The sequence below is a fragment of the Pongo abelii genome, chromosome X (assembly GCF_028885655.2).
Source record: "Pongo abelii isolate AG06213 chromosome X, NHGRI_mPonAbe1-v2.0_pri, whole genome shotgun sequence".
In the NCBI taxonomy this organism is placed as follows: Eukaryota; Metazoa; Chordata; class Mammalia; order Primates; family Hominidae; genus Pongo; species Pongo abelii.
The window spans coordinates 41,902,643-41,928,552 of NC_072008.2; the positions used below are offsets into that span (position 1 = coordinate 41,902,643).

General features: G+C 39.9%; 1 protein-coding gene across 11 annotated transcripts in view; it reads right to left on the bottom strand.

Moving 5' to 3' along the window:
* The window catches only part of CASK (calcium/calmodulin dependent serine protein kinase), a 400,245-nt gene that overhangs the window by 121,571 nt on the left and 252,764 nt on the right, over nt 1-25,910 (bottom strand). For all 11 annotated transcript variants that reach the window (XM_009234749.4, XM_054544490.2, XM_054544486.2 and 8 more), the window contains exons 7-8: nt 24,795-24,970; nt 19,971-20,093 (exon numbers count right to left, since the gene is read on the bottom strand). In XM_009234749.4, the coding sequence (XP_009233024.2) occupies nt 19,971-20,093; nt 24,795-24,970 (299 nt within the window). The remainder of the gene's footprint in view (nt 1-19,970; nt 20,094-24,794; nt 24,971-25,910) is intronic.

A 25,910-nucleotide genomic window follows, 5' to 3' on the forward strand; every position in this document is an offset into this window, starting at 1 on the left:
TCCTGGACTCACACAGGGTCCTCCCACCTTGGCCTCTCAAAGTGCTGGGATCACAGGTGTGAGCCACCACACCCGGCCTCCATTGTTCTATATCTTTGTCAACACTTGGTATGGTCAGTCTTTTTGATTTTAGCCACTGTAATACATGTTTACAGGTATGTCATTGTGGCATTAATTTGCATTTCCCTAATGACTAATGATGAACATCTTTTCCTGTGCTTATCTGCCATCTATATTATCTTCTTTGTTGAAGTATCTGTTCAAATCTTTTCTCATTTTGAATTGGGTTGTTTGTATGTTTTCTTATTATTGAGTTTTGAGGATTCTTTACATATTGCAAATATGTTTAAGTTTATTACATATCTGACTGTGAACTCTATTTTTAGCAAACACCTTTTCTGCTCACCATTCATTAAGGTGATGTGGAAAGAGAGGTGAGGACAGAGTCAAAATGTATTTTTTTTAAATAAAATTATGCTTCAATTATGATATCAATTATTTTCTAAGCTAGTATAAAAAAAAGTCTGTTAAGGTATCTCTTGTTTTTTTTTTTTTTTTTTTTTTTTTGAGTAAGGTATCTCTTGTTTTTTTTGTTTTTTTTTTTTTTGAGACAGAGACTCACTCTTGTTGCCCAGGCTGGAGTGCAGTAGCATGATCTTGGCTCACTGCAAACTCCGCGTTTTCAGTTCAAGCTATTCTCGTGCCTCAGCCTCCCAAGTAGCTGGGATTACAGGCATGCGCTATCACGCCCGGCTAATTTTTGTACTTTTAGTAGAGATGGAGTTTCACCATGTTGGCCAGGCTGTTTTTTCTGAATTAAATAGTATCTCCTGATACTAATAACAATAATGTAATATGAATTCAGAAAAAATTCAATAGTAATGTGCCTTGCACTTTAATGAAGTACATGATTCATAGTCCCTTGTGCACATGAGATTTGGAAAACACATGTAATTGGTGTGTTCCCAAAATTCAAATTGATTAGCCTGATATAAATATCCTTTTCACTTTTTTTTAAATGACAATATACTTTACAGTCTATATATTAAGGCTACAGAGGGTGTGAGAAGAGCTCAACCATCTGTGAGGAAAATATAATCTTAGATGGCCTACTTTTGTTGGAATAAATATTCACACCAAGTATCATTAATTCAGAGAGATAAAGGTGTTAAATAGGTATCATTTAACAGTCATAAGACATTAACATATTACTTGGTCTAACACTCAAATTCTTTTTTGATGTGAAATAAGTGAATAGAACTTTTTTTGGTGGTTTTATCAAAGAAATAATTCCTGTCTTTTTTCAATTAAAAAACTTTACTTTTATTTATTTTTTTCATGTTATACTTTTTTTTTTATTATACTTTAAGTTCTAGGGTACATGTGCACAACGTGCAGGTTTGTTACTTATGTATACATGTGCCATGTTGGTGTGCTGCACCCATTAACTCGTCATTTACATTAGGTATATCTCCTAATGCTATCCCTCTCCCCTCCCCCAACCCGACGACAGGCCCCAGCGTGTGATGTTCCCCACCCTGTGTCCAAGTGTTCTCATTGTTCAATTCCCACCTATGAGTGAGAACATGCGGTGTTTGGTTTTCTGTCCTTGTGATAGTTTGCTGAGAATGATGGTTTCCAGCTTCATCCATGTCCCCGCAAAGGACATGAACTCATGCTTTTTTAAGGTTGCATAGTATTCCACGGTGTATATGTGCCACATTTTCTTAATCCAGTCTATCAATGATGGACATTTGGGTTGGTTCCAAGTCTTTGCTATTGTGAATAGTGCTGCAATAAACATACGTGTGCATGTGTCTTTATAGCAGCATGATTTATAATCCTTTGGTTATATACCCAGTAATGGGATGGCTGGGTCAAATGGTATTTCTGGTTCTAGATCCTTGAGGAATTGCCATACTGTCTTCCACAATGGTTGAACTAGTTTACAGTCCCACCAACAGTGTAAAAGTGTTCCTATTTCTCCACATCCTCTCCAGCACCTGTTGTTTCCTGACTTTTTAATGATCACCATTCTAATGGTGTGAGATGGTATCTCATTGTGGTTTTGATTTGCATTTCTCTGATGGCCAGTGATCATGAGCATTTTTTTAGGTGTCTGTTGGCTGCATAAATGTCTTCTTTTGAGAAGTGTCTGTTCATATCCTTCACCCACTTTTTGATGGGGTTGTTTGATTTTTTTCTTGTAAATTTGTTTAAGTTCTTTGTAGATTCTGGGTATTAGCCCTTTGTCAGATGGGTAGATTGTAAAAATTTTCTCCCATTTTGTAGGTTGCCTGTTCACTCTGATGGTAGTTTATTTTGCTGTGCAGAAGCTCTTTAGCTTAATTAGATCCCATTTGTCAATTTTGGCTTTTGTTGCCATTACTTTTGGTGTTTCAGTCATGAAGTCCTTGCCCATGCCTATGTCCTGAATGGTACTGTCTAGGTTTTCTTCTAGGGTTTTTATGGTTTTAGGTCTAACGTTTAAGTCTTTAATCCATCTTGAATTAATTTTTGTATAAGGTGTAAGGAAGGGATCCAGTTTCAGCTTTCTGCATATGGCTAGCCAGTTTTCCCAGCACCATTTATTAAATAGGGAATCCTTTCCCCATTGCTTGTTCTTGTCAGGTTTGTCAAAGATCAGATGGTTGTAGATGTGTGGTATTATTTCTGAGGGCTCTGTTCTGTTCCATTGGTCTATATCTCTGTTTTGGTATGAGTACCATGCTGTTTTGGTTACTGTAGCCTTGTAGTATAGTTTGAAGTCAGGTAGTGTGATGCCTCCAGCTTTGTTCTTTTTGCTTAGGATTGTCTTGGCAATGTGGGCTCTTTTTTGGTTCCATGTGAACTTTAAAGTAGTTTTTTTCCGATTCTGTGAAGAAAGTCATTGGTAGCTTGATGGGGATGGCATTGAATCTATAAATTACCTTGGGCAGTATGGCCATTTTCACGATATTGATTCTTCCTATCCATGAGCATGGAATATTCTTCCATTTGTTTGTGTCCTCTCTTATTTCGTTGAGCAGTGGTTTGTAGTTCTCCTTGAAGAGGTCCTTCACATCCTTTGTAAGTTGGATTCCTAAGTATTTTATTCTCTTTGAAGCAATTGTGAATGAGAGTTCACTCATGATTTGGCTCTCTATTTGTCTGTTATTGGTGTATAGGAATGCTTGTGATTTTTGCACACTGATTTTGTATCCTGAGACTTTGCTGAAGTTGCTTATCAGCTTAAGGAGATTTTGGGCTGAGACGATGGGGTTTTCTAAATATACAATCATGTCATCTGCAAACAGGGACAATTTGACTTCCTCTTTTCCTAATCGAATACCTTTTATTTCTTTCTCTTGCCTGATTGCCCTGGCCAGAACTTCCAACACTATGTTGAATAGGAGTGGTGAGAGAGGGCATCCTTGTCTTGTGCCAGTTTTCAAAGGGAATGCTTCCAGTTTTTGCCCATTCAGTATGATATTGGCTGTGGGTTTGTCATAAATAGCTCTTACTATTTTGAGATAAGTTCCATCAATACCTAGTTTATTGAGAGTTTTTAAGCATGAAGGGCTGTTGAATTTTGTCAAAGGCCTTTTCTGCATCTATTGAGGTAATCATGTGGTTTTTGTCGTTGGTTCTGTTTATATGATGGATTATGTTTATTGATTTGCATATGTTGAACCAGCCTTGCATCCCAGGGATGAAGCTGACTTGATCGTGGTGGATAAGCTTTTTGATGTGCTGCTGGATTCGGTCTGCCAGTATTTTATTGAGGATTTTTGCATTGATGTTCATCAGGGATATTTGTTGCAGGAAGTCAGAGACCTTAAACAGAAGCACTGTCTGAAACTATGGCAGAAGAAAGTGGATTGTGAAGATTTTATAGACATTTATTAGTTCCCCAAATTAATACTTTTGTAATTTCTTATGCCCGTCTTTACTGCAATCTTTAAACATAAATTGTAAAGATTTCATAGACACTTATCATTTCTTTAATCAATACCTTTGTGATTTCCTATGCCTGTCTTTAATCTCTTAATCCTGTCAGCCGAGAAAGATGTATGTCGCCTTAGGACCTTGTAATAATTGCATTAACTGCACAAATTGTACAGCATGTGTGTTTGAGCAATATGAAATGCAGGCACTTTGAAAAAAGAACAGGACAACAGCAATTGTTCAAGGAATACGAGAGATAACCTTAAACTCTGACTGTCGGTGAGCCAGGCAGAACAGAGCCATATTTCTCTTCTTTCAAAAGCAAATGGAAGAAATATCGCTGAATTCTTTTTCTCAGCATGGAACGTCCTTGAGAAAGAGAATGCGCACCTAGGAGTAAGTCTTTGAACTGGCCCCCTTGAGGCCTACTTGTCTCTTATGGTCAAGATTGCAGAGGTAAGATAGACTCTAGTCTCCTATAGCGCTCTTAGGCTTATTAGGAAGAGGAAATTCTTGCCTAATAAATTTTAGTCAGGCCAGTTGATCTCAAAACCTTGTCTCCTGATAAGATGTTATCAATGACAATAGTGCCTGAAACTTCATTAGCAACTTTAATTTCGCCTCAGTCCTGTGGTCCTGTGATGTCGCCTTGCCTCCACTTGCCTTGTAATATTCTATTACCCTGTTAAGTACTTGATGTCTGTCACCTACACCTATTCGCACACTCCTTCCTCTTTTGAAAATCCTTAATAAAAACTTGCTAGTTTTTGTGGCTTGAAAGGCATCACAGATCCTACTACTAGAATCCCTTACAATCGCACTTTAAAAACGCAATTGTCCAAACAGTCTGACCAAAACATGATTTAACAACTCCCCACTCCCAATTACATTTGGCATTGTTTACTTTAAATTTTTTAAATGTTCCTAAAGATAATACTCTAACTGCAGCCGAACGCCATTATACAGGCAAAAAATTTTCCTTAAACGAAGGCAAGCCAGTGTTATGGAAAAACTCCCAAACCAATACCTAGGAATCTGGCACAATTATAATGTGAGGAAGAGGATATGCTTGTGTTGCACCAGGAGATCATCAATCCCCTATCTAAGTACCCACCAGAAGACTCAAGCTTCAGGTGAATACTGACAATCAAAACCACAGAGAAAAGACGTCTGTGTCAGAGACTGCCTTCAGATGTGATGAGATCTGTGCCGACTCTTCAGAAACAGGCACATCAAATCACAATAGGTGTAAATCAATCCTCCCTGAAGGCAATGCAGACCCATCTAACTAATCCCACTCCTCCTGATTACTTTTCTTTTTCTCCTTACAAACCTAAAAATCTCACCTTTTCTATTAGCCTGAAAATAACGTCCCTCTGTTCTTCTCTTCCTCCTTCAGCACTCAATCTCGCTTACACTAGGTTTTATTTAATGATTCTCCTCCTTATACTTTCTGTCTCACAAGTTTCCTCTCACACTGATTTACCTGCTACACATAATTATTCTTATTAGGCTTATGTGCCTTTTCCTCCACTTATTCGACCTCTCACCTAGATAGATGCTCCTACAGAAATCTACGCTAACGACAGTGTGTGGATGGCTAGAGCCACAGATGACCGTTGCCCTGCTCAACCAGAAGAAGGCACTGCATTTAATGTTACCATAGGTTATAAATACCCCCCTCTGTGCCTCGGACATGCACCTAGTTGCATCCATCTACGAACTCAAGTTTAGGCTGCTTATCTTCCGGAAACATCAGCTACAGATAAAACAGGACATTTAGTCTCTGGCCTCTCCCTTTCTCCTTTAAAACAAATGAAAGGAGGAGTAATAGGAGATACCCCATACTTTCAATATAAACCTGCAGGAAAACCATGCCCTAAAAATTTTGAGGGCCCATCTAAAACTTTAATTTAGGAAGATTGTGTTAACTCACATGCAGTAATATTAAAAAATGACTCATATGGTCTAGTAATAGACTAGGCACCAAAAGGCTATTTAAAAAACAATTGCTCCTCTGGTGGAAAGGAATGCCTGGAGGCTACTTATTTTATTTCTTATCAGGAGAAGGAGAATCATCATTCTACTGTGCATACGAGGATCAGCTCATTCTTTCCCTTAAAATATGAAGATAAAGGCATTACCACCCCCAGCCCTCATATGATACTCCCCATTCTGAGCCCAGAACACCCAGAACTTTAAAAATTGGCTATTGCCATGTCTGGACTGCGAGTATAGAAAAAGAAAACTATTTTGACTGTTGTTCCCATTACTGTCCCACTCTCTCAGTATCAACGTAGACCCAGACATTCTGCTTTACTTACCTCCAACCTGACTATTCCCATACAGAGTTGTGTTAAGCCTCCTTACATGCTGTTAGTAGGAAATATCAAAATTTAGACGAATAATCAAACTGTCCAATGCATCAATTGTCATCTATACACTTGTATTAACTCCCATTTTGACTCCAGGAAAAGTGTAATGTTGGTTTGAGCTCAAGAAGGAATCTAGATTCCAGTAACTTTACCTCGACCTTAGGTATCCTCCCCCTCAATACATTTAATTAATGAAGTGCTACAGCGAATTCTAAAAAAAGATCTAAGAGATTTGTTTTCACTTTAATCGCTGTTATCATAGGCCTAATTACAGTCACTGCAATGGCCACCACTGCTAGAAGGGCATTACACCAATCTATTCAAAGGGCTCATTTTGTTAATGATTGGCAAGCCAATTCCACCCAAATGTGGAATTCTCAACAAGGCATCGATCAAAAATTGGCAAATCAAATTAATGATTTAAGACAGTCTGTTATTTGGCTTAGAGATCAAGTAGTGAGTCTCGAACATTGCAAGCAAGTGCAGTGCGATTGGAATACTTCGGATTTCTGCATCACCCCGTATTCCTATAACGAGACTGATCATTCATAGGAAAAACTCAAAGGACACGTTCTAGGTAAAGAAGATAATTTATCATTAGACATAACTAAATTAAAGAAACAAATTTTTGAAGCCTCTCAAGCTCACTTATCCATCGTGCCTGGAGCTGAGGCGTTAGATCAGGTGGCAGAAAATCTTTATAGATTAAACCCCACGACTTAGATTAAGTCTATTGGGGGCTCCACTGTAGTAAGTTTTAGGATTATGATTCTCTGTTTAATCAGTTTGTTTTTAGTGTGCCGGACCAGTCAAAGAATTCTGTGTCAAAATCGAGAGAACAAACAAGCCCTCATTGCCATGGCACATTTATTAAAAAGAAAGGGAGAGATGTTGCAGGAAGTCAGAGACCCCAAACAGAAGGACCGGCTGAAACCATGGCAGAAGAACGTGGATTGTGAAGATTTTATAGACATTTATTAGTTCTCCAAATTAATACTTTTGTAATTTCTTATGCCTGTCTTTACTGCAATCTCTAAACATAAATTGTAAAGATTTCATAGACACTTATCACTTCCCCAGTCAATACCCTTATGATTTCCTATGCCTGTCTTTACTTTAATCTCTTAATCCTGTCAGCCGAGAAAGATGTATGTCGCCTCAGGACCCTGTAATAATTGCATTAACTGCACAAATTGTACAGCACGTGTGTTTGAGCAATATGAAATGTAGGCACCTTGAAAAAAGAACAGGATAACAGCAATTGTTCAAGGAATACGAGAGATAATCTTAAACTCTGACTGCTGGTGAGCCAGGCAGAACAGAGCCATATTTCTCTTCTTTCAAAAGCAAATGGAAGAAATATCGCTGAATTCTTTTTCTCAGCATGGAACGTCCCTGAGAAAGAGAACGCACACCTAGGAGTAAGTCTTTGAACTGGCCCACCCGAGGCGTACCTGTCTCTTATGGTCAAGATTGCAGAGGTAAGATAGACTCCAGTCTCCCATAGTGCTCCCAGGCTTATTAGGAAGAGGAAATTCCCACCTAATAAATTTTAGTCAGACCAGTTGATCTCAAAACCTTGTCTCCTGATAAGATGTTATCAATGACAATAGTGCCCAAAACTTCATTAGCAATTTTAATTTCACCTCAGTCCTGTGGTCCTGTGATCTTGCCCTGCCTCCACTTGCCTTGTAATATTCTATTACCCTGTTAAGTACTTGATGTCTGTCACCCACACCTATTCACACACTCCCTCCCCTTTTGAAAATCCCTAATAAAAACTTGCTAGTTTTTGTGGCTTGAAAGGCATCACAGACCCTACCAACGTGTGATGTCTCCCCTGGATGCCCAGCTTTAAAATTTGTCTCTTTTGTACTCCGTCCCTTTATTTCTCAAGCCGGCCGACGCTTAAGAAAAATAGAAAAGAACCTACGTGATTATCGGGGCAAGTCCCCCGATAGATATGGGTCTAAAATTCTCTTTTTTTTTGTGTCTCTGCCAGGCTTTGGTATCAGGATGATGCTGGCCTCATAAAATGAGTTAGGGAGGATTCCCTCTTTTTCTATTGATTGGAATAGTTTCAGAAGGAATGGTACCAGCTCCTCCTTGTACCTCTGGTAGAATTAGGCTGTGAATCCATCTGGTCCTGGACTTTTGTTGGTTGGTAGGCTATTAATTATTGCCTCAATTTCAGAGCCTGTTATTGGTCTATTCAGGGATTCAACTTCTTCCCGGTTTAGTCTTGGGAAGGTGTATGTGTCCAGGAATTTATCCATTTCTTCTAGATTTTCTAGTTTATTTGAGTAGAGGTGTTTATAGCATTCTCTGATGGTAGTTTGTATTTCTGTGGGATCGGTGGTGATATCCCCTTTATCATTTTTTATTGCATCTATTTGATTCTTCTCTCTTTTTTTATTAGTCTTGCTAGTGGTGTATCAATTTTGTTGATCTTTTCAAAAAACCAGCTCCTGGATTTATTGATTTTTTGAAGGGTTTTTTGTGTCTCTATCTCCTTCAGTTCTGCTCTGATCTTAGTTATTTCTTGCCTTCTGCTAGCTTTTGAATGTGTTTGCTCTTGTTTCTCTAGTTCTTTTAATTGTGATGTTAGGGTGTCAATTTTAGATCTTTCTTGCTTTCTCTTGTGGGCATTTAGTGCTATAAATTTCCCACTACACACTGCTTTGAATGTGTCCCAGAGATTCTGGTATGTTGTGTCTTTGTTCTCGTTGGTTTCAAAGAACATCTTTATTTCTGCCTTCATTTTGTTATGTACCCAGTAGTCATTCAGGAGCAGGATGTTCAGTTTCCATGTAGTTGAGTGGTTTTGAGTGAGTTTCTTCATCCTGAGTTCTAGTTTGATTGTACTGGTCTGAGAGACAGTTTGTTATAATTTCTGTTCTTTTACATTTGCTGAGGAGTGCTTTACTTCCAACTATGTGGTCAATTTTGGAATGTGCGATGTGGTGCTGAGAAGAATGTGTATTCTGCTGATTTGGGGTGGAGAGTTCTGTAGATGTCTATTAGGTCTGCTTGGTGCAGAGCTGAGCTCAATTCCTGGATATCCTTGTTAACTTTCTGTCTCATTGATCTGTCTAATGCTGACAGTGGGGTGTTAAAGTCTCCCATTATTATTGTGTGGGAGTCTAAGTCTCTTTGTAGGTCTCTAAGGACTTGCTTTATGAATCTGGGTGCTCCTGTATTGGGTGCATATATATTTAGGATAGTTAGCTCTTCTTGTTGAATTGATCCCTTTACCATTATGTAATGGCCTTCTTTGTCTCTTTTGATCTTTGTTGGTTTAAAGTCTGTTTTATCAGAGACTAGGATTGCAACCCCTGCTTTTTTTTTTTGTTTTCCATTTGCTTGGTAGATCTTCCTCCATCCCTTTATTTTGAGCCTATGTGTGTCTCTGCATGTGAGATGTGTCTCCTGAATACAGCACACTGATGGGTCTTTTAATTGGATCATTTAGCCCATTTACATTTAAGGTTAATATTGTTATGTGTAAATTTGATCCTGTAATTATGATGTTAGCTGGTTATTTTGCTTGTTAGTTGATGCAGTTTCTTCCTAGCATCAATGGTCTTTACAATTTGGCATGTTTTTGCAGTGGCTGTGAACTTTAAAAAATTATATAGCTGGGACTATAGGTGCATGGCATCATGCCTGGTTTTTTTTGTTTTTTTTGTTTTTTTTTTTTTTTGACACAAAGCAAAGGTATTATGACTTTGGGTAGCCTTCATTACAAAGTTTTTCTTCATCTTATTTGCTTTTTTTTTTTCTTTTTGTGGAGACGGGGTCTTGCTCTGTCTCCCAGGCTGGAGTACAGTGGCATGGTCGTAGCTCACTGCAGCCTTTCACTCCTGGGCTCAAGTAATCCTCCCACCTTACTCTAATTACTTAGAGTAATTACTCAGTAATTACTTACTCAGCCTCCCAAGTAGCTGAGACTATAGGCTCAAGCCACTGCAATCAGTATCATTTTATCTCTTCAATTTGCAAGTTATCCAGGAGTTTTTCATATTTAAATTTCAGCCATTCTAAAAAAATACCTCTTACATCCACAGTAATGATTTATAAATACACATGGACAAATATTGAAATATAACATAAGCCTGCTCTTACCAGCTGAATAACATTCTAATTGAGTTTTTCCATCTTCAGATGACATAAGTAGTGAAGTTAAACTGTTGTTTACACATGGCATGTGATACTCAGCTCAAAGAGCCGTCTTAAACTTTTTCATTTAAGTTACTGACATTTTTTGTCTTTCTTGTGCTAGAAATTTATTATGTATTAAGCTCAAATTACTTAGAACGAGAACTATAATCACTGGCAGGAACAAAGGTTTCCAAAAATAAATATGCTATTAGCCAAGATAAGCTTTGAAAGCACTGTAAGTAGGTACGGTATAATGTTAAACTATCTTCTAAGAGATTTGAAAAATGACTAAAATGGCTGCCATTTTCATTGTTATTTGGCATTTAAACCAGCTTTGAATGAACAAAAGATCCCCGTTATGGAGAAAGTGAGAAAAGTAAAGGAGAAATAGGAATTACCTCTAAACTGTTCATTGTATATCTGGGAGGGCAAAATAAACAAACAAGCAAACAAAAAACAAAACAAAACAAAGAAAGTATCTAAAAATTATTCACCACTCTTCTGGGGGAAATCAGGAATAACTAGCACTGAGTATCAGAGGGGTGAATGCATATTTTTGAAGTAGCAGTCCTCCCACCTCAGGCTCCTGAGTCGCTGGGACTGCAGGTGCGCACCACCACGCTTGGCTAATTTTTTATTTTTATTTTTGTAGAGACGGGATTTCCCTATGTTGCCCAGGCTGAGAAGTAATATTCTTAAGGAGAATCAAGATCCACTGAAATCTCAAAATTGTCCTGTAATACTATTCCATGTCATCGCCTTAAGATACATTATTAATCTACTTTTTAAATATTTTATTGTTTTGTATAATCTGAGGAAGTAGCATGGTATAATACAACAAACATTCATTCATTGATTAAATCATTAATATTCATTGAGCACCTACTGCACGCCAGATACATTCTAGGTGCTAGACAGAAGTGAACCAAGAGCCAAAAATCCCTAGACTTACACAGCTTATATTTTATGACCTAGACAGACAATAAACATATAAGTAACATATAGGTATGTCTTAGGGTGACAGATGCTATGGAGAAAAATAAGGGAGGGGAAGGGGGATAGGGAATACTGGTGGCATTCCTTCCCCCACATTTTAAATAGGGTGGTCAGGGAAGGTCTTACTAAGAAGCTGATATCTAAGCAAAGACCTGAAGATGGTGAGGGAACAAGCCATGATACCTGAGGCAAGAGTATTCTAGGGAAGGGTCATATAAAGGTGCTGAGCTGAAATGTGCCTGCAGTCTGAAGAACAGCAAGGAGGCCGATATGATGGGAATGGAGTAAGAAGGGAGAGTAGGAAGGGGTGACATGAGTCAAGTGTCAGGAAGCCAAACTGTATAGAGAATTAAGAAAGAATACCTAGGGGGAGAGGCCTGGATTCAGGAGTCATTGTTGTACAGATAGCATTTAAAGCCATCAAAACTAGATGAGCTCTCCAAGGGCCGGAGTGTAGATGGACGTGATACTTTGAAATATATATTTGGTCTACAACACCATTTCCTGGAATACAATTCCTAAAATTCTTAGAACGGCGTAAGGGCTATCTTTTTGTATGCCAATGACTGACTGATGGCTGGCAGCCCCTAGGCAGTTGCAGGATGAGGGGTGGTCACAGGAAAGACCCAGGAGGGATGAGAGGGTTGGGACTTTTGGCCCCACCCCCAACCTCCAGGGAGGGGAGAGGGGCTGAAGGTTGAGTTGACCTCCAATGGCCAATGGTAATGAAGCCTCCATAGAAACCCAAAAGGACAGGGTTCAGGGAGTTTCCGGATAGCTGCACACATGGAGGTTCCTGGAGGGTGGTGCATCCACAGAGGGCATGGAAGCTTCCCACTCCACCCCTATACCTCCATCAATGTATCTCTTCATCTGTATCTTTTGTAATTTTCTTTATAACACAATGGTAAAAGTGTTTCCCTGATTTCTGTGAGCTGATCTAACAAATTAATGGAACCCAAAGAGCAGGTGTAGGATCTCTGATTTGTAGCCAGTCATTCTGACATTCTGGAGGCCTGGATTTGTGACTGGTGTCTGAAAGGGTGGGAAGGGGAGGCCTTGGGGACCAAGCCCTCAAACTGTGGGATGTGATACTATAGTGTCAGAATTGAATTAGAGAATACCCAGCAGCAGGGCTGATTGCTTGCTTCTTAATGGGGAGAAATCCCCACACATTTGGTGAAAGAAGTCTTGTGTGTTGATTGTTGTTGTTGTGTGGTGTGAGAGCAGGGGAAAACAGTTCTGAGTTTTTCCACCTTCAGTTAGTGTCAGTGAAGTAGGGTTTGCTAGAACGGCCCTGGCTCACAGAAATATGTGGTTTGGGAAGAGAAAGAATGAAAGGGTGGGAGATGAGGAAGCTCTGATTCCCGGGTAGACTAAGTGTTCTTCCATGGTTTGGAGCTGCAACTGTGCCGCAATCAATTACTAAAGGTAAAAGTTACCAGTGGAATTTAGAGATGGATCCAACTCAGGGAGTTGGTTCACTGGATGCATAAGGATATGCAAACTAGTAAGAAAAAGATGAAATATTCACTCCCTTGGTGGTGGTTGTAATAGCTGAACGGAAATGAAACAAATGCTGGATGAGGCCTTGATGCTAGACCAAGCTCAGATTTCAGTCTATCTGAGCCCAGGCCACTAGTCTTCAAGCTGACCCTCAAAGGAAAAATTATACAGGGATGACAGTACCTCTACGACCTGTGGTTACCACGAAGGTAGTTGATGTGAGGGAAGGGCAAAACCAAGAAACTATTGAAACCAGAGGGTACAGTGTGAAGAAATTGTCTCATTTCATAGATTGGTATCATCAGTTTACTGAAAATCCTTTACTAAAATGGATTGTGAGAATAACTCATTTAGGGCACTTTCTTTGGTTTTAAATGCTGCAGAGTGGACAGGCATGTTTGGGTTGATGCAGGACCCACAGCTCACTATTGAACAATCACAATGGGTATAATGTGATCCAGACACACACGGAGTTATTCCTGAGGGAACAGTCAGCCTAGTGAATGGAATAAAAGCCACTGTAAGGTCTATACACCCTGAGAAGGTAGAGACTGTCCAACTCTACCTATCAATGCCAAGTGGAGTACCCCAGGTGAAGCGGCTCATTTGGTTCCTATGCAGGCCATGTGGGACTGGCTTTATGATGACTGAGATATTCACTCACTGAATACAACCATTACTCTGGTTGTAGTAAATGCTATGGCTAAGGGAGCCTCTTTTGTATGGGCACCAATGAAAACACGAGTGTAATTAACAAAAGACTGGGGAAAGGCAGAGAGGAGACTCACAGGACTCATCCCAGGAAGGTGGAAAGTTTAAATGGTTATTAAGAAATCAGGTGAATGAAGAAAACACTGATGGGGTGAAACTAAGAGAAAAAAGAAAGAGGAGAATCATGGGACTCATCCCAGCAGGGTGGAATCTTTAGAGGGCTAATAAGAAATGGGAAGAATAGGGCCGGATGCTGTGGCTTACACCTGTAATCCCAGCATTTTGGGAGGCCGAGGCGGGTGGATCACCTGAGCTCAGGAGTTTGAGACCGTCCTGGCAAACATGGTGAAACCCCCTCTCTACTAAAAATACAAAAAAATTAGCCAGGCATGGTGGTGGGCACCTGTAATCCCAGCTACTCGGGAAGCTGAGGCAGGAGAATGGCTTGAACCTGGGAGGCGGAGGTTGCAGTGAGCTGAGATTGCGCCACTGCACTCCAGCCTGGGTGACAGGGCAAGACTCTGTCTCAAAAAAATAAATAAGAAATAAAAAGAAATGAGATGAATAAAGTGGAAATTGATGGGGTTAAAACAAAGATCTCAATATAATACTATCAAAGGTTGGTAGGGAGCTTCTGCTGTTCTCTCAATGTTAAGGGATTCCAAACAGGTTTGCTGTATTCACCCCAGTTTGGAGAAATTGAAAAAGTCAGAAGGCAGAGATTACAGTGAGAAAGCTGACCAACAATTACTTGGGGTAATGTTGAGGCAGGTTAATCAATACAAAGATTGACAAAAGGGGCAAGGTCCCTCGGCTCAACCTGCTGCTGGGGACTCAACGTCTTTTTTTTTTTTTTTTTTTTTTTAACAAGAAAGGGTAAAAGTAAGGGTTGATAGGAGTATGAGATTTGGAATGTTTAAACAGGATATACATAAATAAGTTATGTCTCCTTTACCTAAATGTTTTATGGAACTGGATAATTATGACTGGGTAGAGAACACTTCCCCTACCCAGTATTGTAAAACAGAAGAAATGTAAATCTGCACTTCGAGAAATATTAATTGGACACGCTAACTAGGCACTAGTAAGATTGCTTGAGCTCACAGTGTGGAGTTGAGAAGCTGGAGTGCTGGTAGGGACAAATTCTCCATCTGCTCGCCCTTTGCAGGGTGTTTACTGGGGCTTATGGCCAAAGTCTGTGAGCATCTCCCAAGTGACAACTACTAGGACTTTGCACTAGAGAATTTCCACTTCGGGGCATTTACTACCTTGCTATGGGACATTAACTGAAACTATCCCTAATGACTGAAGGACATAAAATGATCTTGACACCTGAGATACCCATGCTTTCTCACATGATGTCAGAGAAACATTCAAATGGGGATGGCAGCGCCCAGAATAGTTCCATAATAAAATGGAAATGGTTTATACAGGAGCATCCTCCCCGGGAAGTGCAAGGAGGAAACATTCTCAAGCAGGGAGCCTCTTTTCCCCTAGGACTAACTCTGGAACTGTGTGAGGAACTGTGGGATTCTACTGACACTTGGACAGGGCCCCGTGAACAGCTCTCAAATGACCAACGAAGAGCTGCTTGGTGTGTGGATGACAGTTCCAAGGTGAACCGACAGCATCCTGTTTGGAAGGATGCCACTCCTGATCAAAGAAGGTAAGATCACATTAGCTTGGCAGTTGAATTGCATTCTGAAGAAATGAACAATAACAAAAGCTCCTGTGTTTGGTTTTTTACTGACGCATGGACAGTCACCAGTGGCCTGGTCACATGGTCAGGCAGAAGGGCAGTGGAAACCTGGCCTATTTATTAAAGGGATGCCCATATGGAGAATGGCCCTATGGAAATTTGAGGGGTGCAATAAGTAGAATATGTTGATGCACATCAGAAGAGCCTCTTTCTGGGTTTGGGAAATGATTGCCATTGACAAGCAGAGAACCCTGTGTGCTCCCTCGAGGTGGCCACCTGGGTCCATCAAATGAGTGGATAAACAGGTACTGCAACAGTGCAGAGATGGGCTGCATCTAGACAGGTTTCTTTTGTATCATTTCAGGCACAAAATGCCAATAAGAACTGTTCTGTCTGCCAGCAAAAGAGACAGACACTACCCATGGCTGTGGGGCAGATTTCCCTGGTGGGAAAGCCCTGAATAAGCTGGCAAGTGAGGCTGATGCTGGTAACCCTGGGAGGCCACAGATGGGTTTTGACAGGAGTAGACACTGATTCTGGACTGGGCTTTGCTTGCCCGGTGAAAGATGTGAATGATGAGAACACCATAAAAAAGCCAGAAGAGAAGATACTGCACAGATTTGGAGAGCTGAACACCATTTCTTCAGGCCAAAGAACACATGGTACAGCCCATAATGTTCCAGCAGTGGGCAGAGATATTCTTCTCAGAGTAATAGTTTGATAGAGACTAAAATAGGCAATGAAAACATTGGTTGTCTAAAACAGGGGGAGATGAAAGCAGGAAGGGCTGGCTTACTTGCCTTTACCAGTGTGTACTCACACTCAACATGAGTGGGGCTAAAGGAGTGTCCCCACTAGATATTCTTTTGTTTTTCTGATTGATCTGGGGAAGAGGGAGTGGCAGAGGATGCTGTTATGACTACGCAATTCTTGACAAGAGGGGAGTATGCTGATATAATGACTATAGTTTTTTCTTTCCTTCTTTCCCATATCACCTAAACTCCCCCGCCCCTCCCTAGGCAGTGGTTCTAGGACCAGAGCCATAACTACCAGTGTTAGAACCAGGGATGATTCCTAAACAAGAAATTGTAACTATGTTTTTAAACCTTGTGTCAGAATTCCTAAGGACCTGATGTGGGTGGGTTGTGCAAAATGGGTTAATTGTGAATGCAGCTATATTGCCTGGTGGTAAAAACGGTCCACTAAATTGGCACCTATGTAACCTTAGTCTCCCTGCATGGGAGTGGACTGAGGAGGAGGTAATTACTAGACTAATATTGCTGTCTGCCATCTAGACCAGCACCATGTTGATTCTAATGTTTCTTCCAAAGGTTATTAATAAAGTGAGGAAAAAATTAACAGCTGAGAGTAAAGGAATACATAAATGTGTTATGAATTCAGGGAAATCCATTATTACACTACATTAACACCTTGAAAGAGACTCAGAGCAAGAAAGAATACTGTTTCTTAGCTCAATTATATCAGGTGTCTGAAACGGTGAAACCAAGACCATTCCTGCTTTTAGAACCTGGCAAGATCAATGGAAAGCCTGCAAACCTGAGTGGCCTCACGCTGGGAGACCTATTCATACATTATGATGATGGACTGAACTAATTATCAATGCCTGAATGAGATTCTAGTAATGTGGCAGTGTCTTTTGAGTTATATATTCTTTTATATTTCTTTTTTTTTTTGTTTGAGACAGAGTTTCGCTCTTGTAGCCCAGGCTGGAGTGCAACGGTGTGATCTTGGCTCACTGCAACCTCTGCCTCCTGGGTTCAAGCGATTCTCCTGCCTCAGCCTCCCAAGTAGCTGGGATTACAGGCATCCACCACCACACCCAGCTAATTTTTATATTTTTAGTAGAGATGGGGTTTCACCACATTGGCCTATATTCTTTTAATGTAAGGAATCCAGGTTCGAAGACCAGAGGTATACTGTGAAATATATATTTGGTCGTCTAGCTCATTTCCTGGCATACAACTCCTAAAATCCTTAGAAATGCCAAAGATGTCTGATGGCTGGCAGCCTCTAGGCAGCTTCAGGATGGGGTCACAAAGACCCAGGCAGGATTAGAGGATTGGGACTTTCAGCCCCACCCCTCAATCTCTGGGGAGGGGAGAGGTACCAAAGGTTAAGTTGATCACCAATGGCCGATGGTTTAATCAATCACGCCTATGGTAATAAAGCCTTCATAAAACCCCAAAAGGACAGGATTTGGGGAGCTTTTGAATAGCTGTACACATGGAGGTTCCTGGAAGGTGTTGTGCCTGGGGAGGGTATGGAAGCTCTGCTCCCCTCCTCTCCTATAACTTGTCCTGTGCATCTCTTTATCTATATTCTTTGTAATATCTCTTGTAACAAACCGGTAAACATAAGTAAATGTTTCCCTGAATTCTGTGAGCTGCTGTAGCAAATTAACCAACCCCAAAGAGGAAGAGGCTGTGGTGTCCCCAATTTGTAGTTGGTTGGCAGAAGTTTCAGTGGCCTGGACTTATGACTGGTGTCTGAAGAGGTGAGGGTTGTGGGACTGAGCCCTCAATCTGTGGGATCTGATGCTATCTCCAGGTAGATAGTGTTTGAATTTAGTTGGCAGGATACCCAGCTGCAGTCTGCTGCAGAGTTGATTGCTTGCTTGTTGGTGGGAAGAAATCTCCACACTTCTGGTCACAGAAGTCTTCTGTATTGATTGTTGCTGTGTGGTGTGAGAACAGTTTGAGTTTCTTCAGCTTCAATAGAGAAAAAGAGGAGGAGCAAGGATGGAGGCCCATGGCATTCCAGTGTGAAGAGGTGGAAGAGGGGAAATGAGGAAGAATCAGCAGGATCTGAGAAGGAGCAGCCAGGAGGTAGAAGGACACAAGAAAGCAGGTGTTCCAGAAGCCCAGAGAAGACAGTGTTTCAGAAGGATGGATGTCAAATGTTGCTGACAGGCCAAGAACAAGCCCTGGGATTTGAACACTGGACTTAGCAACATGAAGGTCAGTAGTGACTTGACCAGAGCTGTTTTAGTGGAATAAATAAGATTGTGATATTGACTAGACTGGGTTCATGGGAAGGGAATGGGAAACTGGACAATGTGAGTAGTCTATACAACTCTTTTCAGGAATTGCTGTCAAGGGAAGCAAAGAATAGGGGCAAAAGCTGGAGGGGGTTGTAGGGTCAGGAGAAGGTATTATGTCTATATAAGTGTGTGTATAATACAAATAACCTATAGCATGTTAGATCTAACAGAGAGAGAACTCTGATGACGCAGGAAGGGAGGAAGTTGTTGGGTCAATGTGGTCAAATAAAAAGGGATAGGATCTGGTGCACAAATCAAAGGGTAGTGGCAGGCTGAATTAGAATCCTGGTTCCACCACTGACAACTTCTGTGACTTGGTGCAAATTCTTTTTTTTTTTTTTGGGAGACAGAGACTCGCTCTGTCACCCAGGCTGCAGTATAGTAGCACGATCTTGGCTCACTGCAACCTCCGCCTCCCGGGTTCAAGCTATTCTCCTGCTTCAGCCTCCTGAGTAGCTGGGGCTACAGGCGCCTGCCACCACGCTAGGCTAATTTTTGTATTTTTAGTAGAGATGGGGTTTCACCATATTGGCCAGGCTGGTCTCGAACTCCTGACCTTGTGATTCACCCACCTTGGCCTCCCAAAGTGCTAAGATTACAGGCATGAGTCATCGCACCCGGCCAACTTGGCGCAAATTCTTAACCTCTCCAAGCATTAGTTTTTCTAACCTCTAAAGTGAAAATTGCCTGGAATTATTGGGCTGTATAATGTTTTAATCAAAAAGTGCTGTTTCACTGCTGTCCCAAGTTATAATTTTTCTTAATACTCACTGGCAAGATGGGATATAAAATGAACTTTTAAAATTTGCCTTTTGGCTGGGCGCAGTGGCTCATGCCTGTAATCCCAGCACTTTGGGAGGCTGAGGCGGGCAGATTGCTCGAGTCCAGGAGTTTGAGACAAGCCTGGGCGACATGGTGAAACCCCCATCTCTACAAAAAATACAAAAATTAGCCAGGTGTGGTACTGCATGCCTGTGGTCCCAGCTACTGGGGAGGTTAAAATGGGAGGATCGATTGAGCCCAGGAGCAGAGGTTGCAGTGAGTAGAGATGGTGCCACTGTACTCCAGCCTGGGCAATGTTGTCAGACCTTGTCTAAAAAAAAAAAAAAACCTGCCATTTTCTTAAGACAGTAAATTTATACCTAGTATCTACTGAAAAATAGTTAATGCTATAAAGCACACAGTCACACCCAAAATAAAGATAGTTAATTTATTATAACATGGTATTACTTCAGTTGTTGATGCTGCATATCTTTGGAACACATGTTGGCAGAGAACAAAGAGGCCTTCCCCTGATATATTCTGTCTTAATCCTGTTTTTTACCCTCCGATAGCTGCATGACACTCAAATGGTATGTCTTCTATTCAGATGTTCACAGATGATGTGCAGGAACAGCAAACAAGATGAAAAAAACTAATGAAAACTGCTCAGAAAAAAGAAAAGGTAAAAAGGACCATCTCATAGAGCAATGCATTCCTGTCACTGGAAGTGTTCAGACAAAGTGTAGAAGGTGACCTGTGAATGCTCATGTACCTTAAGCCATGGGTGATTCAGTGCTTCATAAACAGTGATCCTTTCAGCTGGATCCAGCATCAGCATGCGACGTACTAGGTCTTTGGCACTTTCAGAGATATGGCTCCACTGCCTTGGATTCATCTGAGGAGGAGGAAAGGAAAACTACATAGTTACCTTAAATGAGACATTAACATTCACTATTATTTAATATTCCTATATTGCTTCAATGTGAATAAAATTCTGAGAGCAAAGAACAGAAATTTGATTCTAAAGGCTTGCATTCTAAGAAAAGGACAAATGCAATTCTTCTGTTGTTCTTTACTACATAAGAATTTGTGTTAGTAAATATTCCATACCCATATTCTTGTTATGTAAGTGATAATATTTTCAATAATTGAAGACTAGAATGTTCATTATTCCAGTTTCTATCTTTGGATCCTTAGCTAGGGAGATCAGAATACATCGATCCAGAAAGAACTAAAATAAAACTTAAAATTTTTAAAGAAATATTTTTAAGATATGTTTTTAAAAATCGAGGTTAGCAATAATTGTAAACTATGCAAAGTTTTTAGTGGGATATTTTGGTCACTTCATATCAATTTCGGTGTTTAGGAAAAAGTATTCTACTACCGTAGGTCCCACAGAATAACAGATTTGCTTGAATACTATCCTCAGTGAAGTTACTTTTGTCTCTTTTAGAGATGAGACAACTAAGCCACATGGTATATTGATTAAAATCAAACAAAAATAATTATGAATTGTTCAAAAGACACAGGACTTACGAGAAAGGCTGTGGATCTGTGAGCCAAGTGCTAGAAGGCTCCTGGGAAAAGGGATATGTCTGAGACCCAGAATCATTAAAAAAAAAAATCAGAGTGGTTAGGGCATGGGGTTGAGAAGGCAAGTAGGGAAAGGAGACAGAGACAGAGTAGGGTCTCATTCCTTGTTCAACATCAACAGGTTTACTGATGGGGTGAGCTTATGTGAGCTACCCAGTGCCAGGACCTTCAAGCAAAGCCATGGCTTTAACAGGCAGAGACCTACATCACCTTCTAAGGAAGAAAGATGAAGAATAAACTCCACAACATTTTAAAGCCAAATGAAACTGCAGTACTTGCACTGCAGTATAAATGAATCATTACAATTTGAGCAAGGGCTAGCATTAGCTCTGACTAATGTGAGACTTTGTACTTGAAGATGGGGAGTGAAAAGTGTCTTTATGTTGGGGATAACGCTTAAAATTGAAGTGTGCTTCATTTTCCCCCCCAACAGGCAGAATTTCAAATAGTAGCCACTTCTGCTTGTCAAATCCCATTAAGACTAATGCCATGAGGCTGTTTAATTATCATTATCCAGCTGGGCACAGTGGCTCATGCCTGTAATCCCACACTTTGGGAGGGATGAAATCCCACACTTTTCATCCTAGTGAAATTGTGGTCAACTGACCAGTTTGAAATGAGGTTAAGCGATTAGACAGGGCTTGGGTAGACTTGTTTCCTCTCCCTATCCTGGAGCGAATGTGCTCTTTAAAGTCTGAATAATTTTTCCTTGACAAAGTGGTTGAGAAATCATCTAAAAGGGGTGGTAAGATTTCTGAAATGAGTAGAGGTTTAGAAGGACACTCCCTTGTCCTTTTTACAAGACAGTCCAATACAGGATTTTCCATTCCTTCAGCTGAGAAGAGTAGCTAAAACAAATTTGGGAGATTGAGTCTATACGGGGGAACAAAATAAGGCTATAAAACAATCTTACTTATTTGAATACCAAACCCATAGCATAATCTTGCTGTGTATATACTAACTGGTTACCTGTAATAATGATATGACATTACACTTCCTATATACGGTTTGGGAAATATATTTTTGCCCTTTATAAAGAAGTTAATTGAGGTTAAGTGTTAGCATATACTCCAGTGAAACAGTATTTTCTAAGGTGGTCTCACATTTGCAAGTGCTGGAGGTGAAAAAAGAAAAAAAAAAGTACTGCATTTAAAAGGTGTCATCAAACTTTTCTTTAAAATATCCATAGAGATCAAGAATTTTGTTAATAGTTCTTTTGCTCAGAACCATTAGGGTGATGAAATGAGGCTGGGGGTGGTGGCTCACAGCTGTAATTCCAGCACTTTGGGAGGCCGAGGCAGGTGGATCACTTGAGGTCAGGAGTTTCAGACCAGCTTGGCCAACATGGTGAAACCCTCATCTCTACTAAAAATACAAAAATTAGCTGGGTGTCGTGGTGCATGAGCCTGTAATCCCAGCTACTCGGGAGGCTGAGTCACGAGAATCACCTGAACTTGGGAGGGGGAGGTTGCAGTGAGCCAAGATCATGCCACTGCACTCCAGCCTGGGTGACAGAGCAAGACTCTGTCTCAAAAAAGAACCACCAGGGTGATGAAATAATTTTTTTGAAATCTATTTTTTTTTTTTTTTGGGAAGACAGGGTCTCGCTCTGCTGCCCAGGCTGAAGTGCAGTGGTGTGATCATGGCTCATTGCAGCCTTGACCTCCCAGGCTTAGGTAATCCTGCCACCTCAGCCTTCCAAGTACCTGAAATTACAAGTGTGTGCCATCATACTTGGCTAATTTTTGCACTTTTTGTAGAGACCAGGTCTCCCTATGTTGCCCAGGCTGGTCTTGAGCTCCTGAGCTCAAGTGAGCCCAGCTGAGATCTGCTTTAAAATAATATAATAATATGTTGAATACAGATAAAACAAGATTGTCTGTGTTATTGAAGCTGGGAGCTCATTATACTATTCTCTCTACTATTTTTGTTTGAAATTTTTGATAATAAAAGATAGAAAAATAAATGCTGACAGAATCATATCACAGTATACTAAAAGAAAAAGGCCGAGATTCATCATAGATGGTAGAGATGGATCTATACTTCAAACTAAGGTGGTGAAAACCTAGGCCTTTTGTAAGGAAAGTCCTGAAGATAAATGAGAGGTGAGGTTAGCCAAGTAAAAAAGTAAATAAATTATTAACCTCAAAGATTCAAACCCCGGGTACAAAAAAAATTATGATGTAGCTGCCACCATCCATCTGACTTACTATAATACTAGGAAGAGGGAATTTTTAAATGACTTAATTTTTGCACATGTGTGAATAGTCTAAGGCTTTTTACCAAGAAAAAAAAATAACTATTCAATGTTTTAAAAATAGACGAAATAAAATACCAGAGTCTGTTGGAATGAAGCACATTGCCTTGGAAACTAGGAAGTTAACAACTGAACAAACACAAAGGAAGAATTCTATTATTAGCAAATGCCTATAACTCAAAAACTCAGGTGGGGGATTTTTATTATATGGTACCTACCTCACAAGTTGCTGTGAGGGTTAAATGAATTAAACTGTTCTAAGCACTTTACTTATGTAAACTATGCTATGCTATGTGCTATGCCTGAGTTAGCTATCATTATTGCTAGTATTATTATTATGCTGATGTATCACTAATCATGTTTCTTTTAAAATATTAGTATCTGTGATTTCACTTGGCTAAATTCAACCAGAATTTGGCTGTGCATTCCTGTGAGCAACTTACAACTTCCCTGGATTGAAGAGGGATGACTACTTACAAGCAGTTTCCGAGACATTTAGTTACCTGATAAGTATTGATTTTATTCCCCAGTGGCCAACTAACTCTGGGAGGGGCAGGAAATGCTACACTGAAAACATCTTTCTCTGTTAACAGAGTTTTGGTATATATCTTAAACTAACTAAAACAAGACAAACTTATATGCACTCATAAACTGATAGTGAGTGCATATAAGTTTTGTTGGTAAATAAACCAACAAAAGTATATACCATTCTCATCTCCATAAACTTCAGTTATGGCTTAAAAGGATAAGACTGTAACTCTGGAACCACTTTACTTTTCTTCTTTTTAAATTTTATTTTTCCAAGTCCCATATAAAATTCTAACATTACCGAGGAATTGAAGAGAAAACTTTAGGGGCCTCATAGTTTTAGAGTCCAGTGTTACATACACATGTTTTTGGTTTTATGTTGTCAGTCATGGCTGAAAATGAAACAGTGATGAGGTTGAATAGAAAGTATGAGTTTCAGTAATAATGAGAGGAAAAAGAATTTCCCCAACTTAAACAGCCTTAACCTGATATCCAGACACACACTCCCCCATGCTTCCCATGCCCAGCCTCCTAGTCACTGTCAGTTGTACCCTGTGGGACAGGCCAAAGGAGTCCAACCTTAAGCTTACTTATTTCCAAGAAGTCCTTAGGTGTTTGTGATATAGCTATTCATAATGTCAGTAATGAATTTTCAATTTTTTACTAGTTAAAGTAATGATTTACTAATCACAAGTCTGTGATAGTACATGAGGCTGCCAACACCTAATAGCCAAAGAAGAATAGGAATGTTTAAGCCACACTGAAATGCCTCTATATTGTATCATGAAATGCAGTTGTCATCCTGGCATTTCAGTTTATCCTGGAATGTAAATGGCAAATGTTTTCAGCTGTGCTGGCCTAAATTTAAAATTAAGATAAAGAATGACTAAAATTATACCTGGATGAAATTCCATTTTAACTTTACAAATTAAGCAGAAGGCTTTAAAAATGAAGCCCCTTTCTCAAATTACACAAAGAAGGTTCATAAATGTTTTCTTCACCAGGGTGATAGCTCAGCTGACAATGACTCAGAAATTTACTTGGGGCCTATGTTGCCTATCAAGGCCACTAGATCAATGATGTAAGCAAAGACCTTTTCTCTGATGGGGTAACCACCTGGCAGTCAATTAGTGGGCAAAGACAGACAGTAACTTCAAAAAAACATTTTTCAGGATAAATTAATCTCAATGGAAAAAGAAAATGTTCATGATGCATTACCTTATATTTTCCTTTAATAATGCCTTCAAACAATCTTTCCTTGGTTCCGTAAAAAGGCAAACAACCACTGAGCAGGATAAAAAGGATCACACCGCACCCCCAGACGTCTACAGGCTTTCCGTAAGGCTCTCTTTTGACCACTTCTGGTGCCATAAAATGAGGTGTTCCAACACGTCCTACATTTAAAACAACATTAAGGAAAAATGTTTACATAAAATGGGATTTTCACTTGAAAACTAAAAATAATAGAACAATAACAATCCAAATAAAAAGTTTACCAATACATATACTCTCACCACTTCTCCACCTCGCCATAAAATCAAGTTCACACAGGTGAAAAAAATTACTTATCTAATTGCTTCCTGAAAATATTGAGCCCAGAATAGGTATTCTGTCTTGTACATTGGCACTCCCTATTGAATTCTGCATGCTACATAGTAGGTATTTATGTGGTTCTTACCTCATGAAGAAGTTTAAATTTTCTAATTTTCACATGGTTGAAAGTCACCAAATATACAGAGCAGAGGTAGGTGAAAGAGTCAACAGGCAGAGCCTGTAGCTGTCCAGGAAAGAGTTGGGAGGCCTGCCCTGGGCAGAGGCAGAGGCAGGGGAAAGGAGAGGAGTGGGCAGGAAGGCATGAGAAAAAAATCGGTGGAAAAAAGATGACTTGACTGCCAAATGGAAATTCCCCAATGAAACCAAATGCTGAGAACTGTTATTTGAAATATGAATTTGACTCTGAAATCCTGTTCAGTTGATTTTATGGGTTAATTATAGCAATTAACAATAGTTAGTAATATTTTGTTATAGTAGGAGTTTTTAGCTTCCTCCTAACATTAACATATGAAGAGAATGAGAGCAAATATATGGCATAAACAAAAGCAAAATTATGAAGCTCCTTCCATTCAATCCTCTTTGACTTTCATCTTCTTTAAAGAGTTTTCTTTTGTTTCTCTATCAAAAATTAGCTTTCTGTAAGGAATCTGATATCAGCTGTTTGCACATTCATAACTATCTTTAACTCAGTATCCCAAAAGAAGTCTTCTATTGTGGAATGAAAGGCTTGTACCCTGTAGGAAGATCACTGTAGGATGGGGCACTGCCCACTAGACTTGG